The 6,241-nt window shown below is 58.8% G+C and overlaps 1 protein-coding gene across 1 annotated transcript in view; it reads left to right on the top strand.

The window, feature by feature from the left end:
* TEX264 (testis expressed 264) overlaps positions 1-3,538 on the top strand; it is a 37,546-nt gene extending 34,008 nt beyond the window's left edge. The window contains exon 4 of the mRNA XM_009993245.1: positions 3,225-3,538. Within this exon, the coding sequence (XP_009991547.1) occupies positions 3,225-3,538 (314 nt within the window). The remainder of the gene's footprint in view (positions 1-3,224) is intronic.
* The last annotated feature ends 2,703 nt before the right edge of the window (positions 3,539-6,241 follow it).

Genomic DNA, 6,241 nt, shown 5'->3' with positions numbered 1-6,241 from the left:
AGGAGGAGCTGGGCCCCCCCGGCACCGCACTGATCTATTATTTAGCGGCAGAGACAATGAATATTTGATTGAAGAGGGGGGAAAGTGAGGACCCGGGTGCTCCAAGAGGAGAGCGACACTTGGGCATCAGTGTCCCGCTGGAGCAATGCGGGAGGGAAAATGACCCTCCTTCCTGGGAAGATCTGGAGATGCTGGTACCCAGAGTGGCACAGGGCTGAGCTGCCTGAGGGGCTGGCTCGTTACCAGTGCAGACTGAGTGGCTCCTGTTGCACCCATCCCTGGCAGGCACCTTGGTGTTGGCTGCTTGGCTTTCCTTCTTCTTTGGTGGCCCTGGCATTTAAGGGGGCTTCTCAACATCCCAGCAGGGCTTCACCCCAGGCTTTGCCTCTTTTTCCCAAATCAAAACTTTCCAGGTTCCACATTCCTGATGAGTGAACATGCAGTGGGATGGCTATGCTGTCCTTGGGGGAGCAGGGCAGAAAGGATGTGTTTCCACAGGATGGCTGGCACCTCACTGCATGCCAGAGGGAAAAGCTGTGCTGGATCTGGGCTGCCTCCTGGTGCAGGCACCAGCCCTGGGAAGTGGGATGCAGGGAATGGGCAGCAGCAAGATGCTGGGGACCAAGCAAGGTACCTGGGGCAGGATGGAGAAGCGGGTGTGAGGACTGCCAGAAACCTCCATGCCTCTGAGAGGAGAGCTGAACCCCTGCTTGCCAGCAAGGCACCTTCCAGTGAGGCTTTGGCTGCCTTCTTGGATGCCCTGCCTGGCCTCTCAGGGCTGTGCTGGGATAACTGGGGGTTCCTGCCATGTCCCCCTGACTCCACATTGTCCCAAGCAGCAGTGGCTCCATCTCTCAGCCCTGTCTGCCACGGCCATCCATCCCCAGCCAGGCTAGGTGGCCATGGCACAGCAAGTGTAGCTTGTCCTGCTAAAATGGGTGAATTTGCCAGCTGAGGCTGCTCAAATGTGATCAGAAATGACAGAGCAGTGAAAAAGCATCTGGCTTAAAGGAAACAGGACTCGGTTTATTGTCACCCTTGGAGTGAGGGAGAGGGAGGTGGCTGCTGGGGGTGAGGACAACAGTGCTTTCCTGTGGTGGCAGCTTGGAGCTGGGCTTGAGGAGGTTTCACCCCCATCTTCCCCTTCTTGATATGCTGCTCCTCTTCTCACAAGCTTCTTTCCTTTGTGGCACGGGATTATGTGACTACTTCCCAGCTGGAGTGACACAGAAGGGAGGAGTGCTGCACATGCAGGGAATGGCCTTGGGGTCAAGATCACACCTTTACCAGGTTTCAGAGGGATGCAAGATGACGACGAATGGTGTGAGCTGTCATGAAGCCATAGTGCGGAAGTGTCCATGTCACCTGAGGCCACCTGTTTTGGGGTTTTTTTTTTGAGATCCCCACTAGAGACCTTGCAAACCCTTGGCTGGCTTCAAGGTTGAGGGGCCACATGCTCCCCTCCATTCCCCACAGCTCTCCAACTTCCTAGAGGCTCCCTGCTGACCCACTGCCCTGCCAAGGTCCTGCCGGGTGGGACAGCATCTCCTGCCTTTCTGCCACCTGATCTGTGGCTGCCATCCCCTTTGGCGAGCGCCTCACCAGCAGCCTGCAGAACATCCTTTTTAACTTAGAGTAAATGTAGTTTCCATGTCGAGGAGCTCCCTGCTGCTGCAGCAAGGGCGGTGCGTGTCAGCGCGTGATGGTTCCTTCCTCCGATTCATGTGGGGGTCACCAGGCATCACTTGGGTGGGCAGCCCAGGGCTTGGCTTGTGCCAGCTGCTGAAGGGGCTGCGTGCCATGGCCAAGGACAGAGGGTGGAGGGCAGGCTCCTCTCCAGGTGCTTGCTGGGCAGGATGAAGCCCATGCACCATCCAGGTGGTCTGAAGCGGAGGCCGTGCTGTGTCTGTGGGTCTTTCCCGGCTGCTTCTTGTCCTGCTACTGCTGCCTGGTCCTCTCCAAGCAGCCATCTCTCAGCAGGCAGGACTGTGGGATGATGCAGCTCTGAAGGCAGAGAACTGCCATTTGCAAGCAGTTCTGCTGGCAGCTGCCCAGGCTGGGAAGAAAAACAGAAAAAAAAAAAAGGATTTAAGGAAAGTTCCCTCCCTGGTGGGTCTCCTCCAGGATATCAGTGGCTGCCGGGAAGCTGGAGGAGGGTGAGCAGCCCAGCCCTGGTCACCCTGGCTGCAGGAGTTTGGGGAGGCTAAAGATGGCTCTGGGATCCTGGGACAGCCCCGTGTCATGGCTGGGGATGGAGCTGTGCTGGCAGGAGCCAGCGTGAAGGAGGGTGCTGTCCTCTCCTGCCTGGAGCCCTTCTGCAGTTGTCCCCACCCTCTTTGCCATTTCCTGGCCCTGCTGGTGGCAAGCCACAATCCTCCACCAGTGCCATTGCTGAGCAGAGCTCCTCGTGGTGCAGGGCATGATCCTCAGCAGGACTGTCTGGTCCAGCATGGATGGAGTCCCTGGAGCAGAGGTGCTGGGAAGTGGCTGAGCCTGGCAGGAGCTTCCCACCAGTGTGAGTCAGGCAGGAGGAAGGCAAAGCAGGGAGGACCTGGATGGTGTAGCCTACCCAGTGTGTTTGCTGCTGTTGTCATAATTGCCAACATGGATATGTGATGTCATAATCAGCGATGTGGATCTATGATGTCATAATTAACCACGTGGATCTTGATGTCATAATTAACAGTAATTAATGTTTTACAGGAGGGTTTTGTCTCCTGGATGGTTGCTCAAGCAACAGCACCGAGCTGCTGGTCCCAATCTGACATGCTCATCTTGTTGACTCCTAAATTGCATTGTAAACTGAGCTAATGAGGCAGGGATCCTGGGAGGAGGTGGTGGGACCAGGGCTCTGCTTGGGCAGGCAGGGGAAGCCCCCTGGTGGGCTTGGCTGCAAGAGGGGTTCTGGGCATTGTCCCAAAGGAGGGGCTTGCCAGGTCCTCAAGGTGGGCATGGAGAGCAGCTGTGGGGCCAGGATATGCCTGGGAGGCTGGGGATTGTGCTGGCTTGGGGGATGCCAGGATTTCAGGGAGCTGTTTGAGTCCAGCTCATAGGTGTCGTGGCCCTGTCACTTCTCAAAGGCACAGGAGGTGACAAGAGATAGGAGCTGATCTCCACTGTGGCCTGACATCTATGAGGTTTCTGGTGGCTTTGAAGACTGGCACCCCTTTCCCATTGCTTCCTTCCCTCAGCATTCACTCCCTCCTGTTCTCTCTCCATCCCAGGGGCTGACACCATGAGTGAGACTAGCTCCATCAGCATAGAGGCCACAACTGACAGCAGAGACACCTCAGTGGCCACCTCCATCCTGCTGCCCTTCCCAGCCAGCCGTGGCCGGGAGGAAGTGGACAACCGCAGTGAGCACAGCTACAGTGAGTCGGGAGCCAGCGGCTCCTCCTTCGAGGAGCTGGACCTGGAGGTGACCGGGGACGGGGAGGGAGCCCCAGGCCTGCTGCCTGACATGGGCTATGCAGGCAACCAGGAAGTCACAGACAAGTGGACCAAGGAGCCCATTGCTGCCGAGAGAGGAGAAGAGTGAAGCAGGGGCCTGGCTGCCTCACTTCCCACCAGGGTCTGAGTTACTGGCAACTGGTCACCTTCCCCACCTCCTTCCTCTCCAGCCAAGAGATTTTGGTTGCTGATTCCCCCTGGGACCTGCTCTTCTTCTTTGTAGAAAGGGTGCTAGACTGTTTTGAGGATGCCAGAAAGCAGTGGGGGGGTCTCCTGCAGCACTCAGTGGCATGGGGTAAGTGTAGGCTGGGGTGGGGCAGCAAAATCCGTTTGCTGTTTGTATGTCTCTAGATGTGTCGCCAATTCCCCGCGGAGGTCTCAGGGGGGTGGTGGTGGATGGCAGAGGTGCTCCCCCTAGTCTCTGCTGGTGCCCCTCTCACCCACAGCTTCTCTGTGCTGCACTGCCACGTGTTTTCTAGCACCAAAGAGCCGTGAGTAGGGTTGGTTGGGTTTGTTCCCCTCTTCTCTTCCCCTCGCTGAAAAATGGAAACATCCCGTGTACACTTGGCCCTCCTGGCAGTGCCACGGGCGCTTTTGGGGTCTGTAATAAAGTGGATGCTTTTCCTCCCTGGTGGCCATGGTGTTGCTGACTGCCTCTTGGCCGACTGCGCCGTCCTGCCCCATGGTGAGGAGTGGGCTGTGGATGGGGGCAGCTGGTGGCCCCCACACACAGGCTGTGGGAGGAGTGGGAAGGGGTCCCGGTCACTCTGCTGAGCTGGAGAGAGGTGACATCCCCGCTCCTGTTGGTAACCTGATGGATGTAAAACCAGTAAAGCCAGGTCCCTGTGCTGCTGGTGGGACTGGCACCACTGTGCTCCTCCTGTGGCATTGCCTGGTCCCACAGCCCTGGGAGTGCAGGCAGGGAGGGCACCCATGCTGTTCCAGTTCCCTGTTCACCAGCTGGGGATGAGGGAGCAGCCTGGACATCACCACCACGATGCCCTGGGGCAATGCAGGGTGCAGGAGCACATCACCCAGCTGGCAGAGGTCAGCCCCTCCCCTGTCCCAGTGCCCCTGGTACCTCCAACAGCCCAGGGTTTGTTACACAGCGGCTGGGCTTGGGGTGGGGGCAAGGTACAAGGGACCATGGCTGCCCCTCCATGGTGGGGACATGTCCTCTCTGGCTTGGAAAGGTCACAATTAGTCCTCAGTCAGTGATTGACAGGAGATTGTTCATAAATATTTTGTGCTCTGAGTGATAAAATATTAAACTCCTCCAGCCCACATGGAAAAATATTGCTCTTCCCAGTGTTTATCTTTGTTGCTGGTTATTACAGAACTGCCAAGCCCCCTGAAATATTTATGCCTGGCTGAGGCTCTGGGGGGGTTTGAAGCCAGGCAGTGGATCCTAACGCCATTTGTCCCCTAACCTCACAGAAGATGGGGAGCAGGGAGGCTTCACCATCATCCTCCTGCTGTCAGCGGCGCCGAATCAGCAGCCGGCGGGATGCAGCTGGTGCCGGGCACGTGCCGGGCCTGTGCCAGGGCCCGTCTGCTGGGGGGGGGGAAGCAGGAGTTTGGTGGTGCCAGCATCCATCAGCACGGCATGTCTCCAGCCCTCCCTGGCAATCTGTCCACCCAGGTCCCCCAGCCCAGGCACCCTCCTCTCCCAGGTGCCTTACTCTGTGCTAACAGTCATGAGGGGAGAAGGGCTGGTGGGGCCCAGCATCCTGGTGTCCTTGCCACAGAGGTCCTGGGTTATTGCCCCCACCCTCAAATCAGGAGCGTTGGGGCAGGGCAGGGACAGAGCAGGTCCTGACTCTTGCTGTAATGCCCTAACCCAGAGCTTGCAAGCACAGCAGCTGATGGTGGGGAAACTGAGGCACGGGGCAGTGGGGTTGTTACTCGAGGTGGTGCTCTAGAGGCACCCCTGTACTGAGCCCATCCCTGCGAGTCCTTGTCATCTCCTGTCCTGAATTTACATAACTGCCCAGGAATGCTGGGCTGCCAGCATTGGACTGATGGGGACTCAGCACAGTGAGATCCTGGATGGTCAAACAGCTCCAGAAAGAGTCTGGGCAAGCAGTGATGACCTGGAATGCTAAATCCAGTGCTGCCTCTGCCTTTGGAGAAGGCAGGTCAGGGAGCATCAGCCAAAGCTTTCCCCCAGCCTGGTGCTTGTGGTGACATGCAGGGGCCAGCACAGTGATGCTGGGCCCCTGGGTGCCTCCCAAGGGCTAGGGGAGCAGTGGGCTGGCTGGGTAGGGGCTGTGCTGAGCATGGGAACAGCCCCGGGGGCACCAGGGTGCGGTGTTTGAGTTGGAGCTGGGGCTGGGACCCCTCTTGCAGAGTTGGGGCTGAGACAAGGCTCTGGGGCCAGGGGAGTAGGCACAGACCTGTGCCCTGTCAGGTCTGCAGGGGATTCTGCTCTTGCCTGCTCTGGCTGTGTCCTGCCTCTGCCCAGCCTGGATGTGGCTGTCCCCACAGCTCCTGGCTGATCCTCGCCTGTATCCTGCGTTCTCTGGCCGTGTCCTGCCTGTGCCCTAGTTCGGTCTGACCGTGCCTTGCCTGGCTCTATGTTCTGCCTTCTCTGGCCATACCCTGCCTTCCCTGGCTGTCTCCTGGCTGTGCGTTGGTTCGCTCTGACCGTGTCTTGCCCACATGGGGCCCGGCCCTGCCTGTGCCCCGCCTGGATCCGGCCATGCCCTCCCTACCTTTGCTCCAGCGGGTGGGGGGCAGGCGGGGGGACCCCGCGGTGCCGCTGCCGGGCCGGGGGCCGGGCCGGGCGGGG

The sequence above is a fragment of the Chaetura pelagica genome, unplaced genomic scaffold (assembly GCF_000747805.2).
Source record: "Chaetura pelagica isolate M959 unplaced genomic scaffold, ChaPel_1.0 scaffold630, whole genome shotgun sequence".
NCBI classification, from domain to species: Eukaryota; Metazoa; Chordata; class Aves; order Apodiformes; family Apodidae; genus Chaetura; species Chaetura pelagica.
This window is presented reverse-complemented; position numbering and strand designations above follow the sequence as displayed.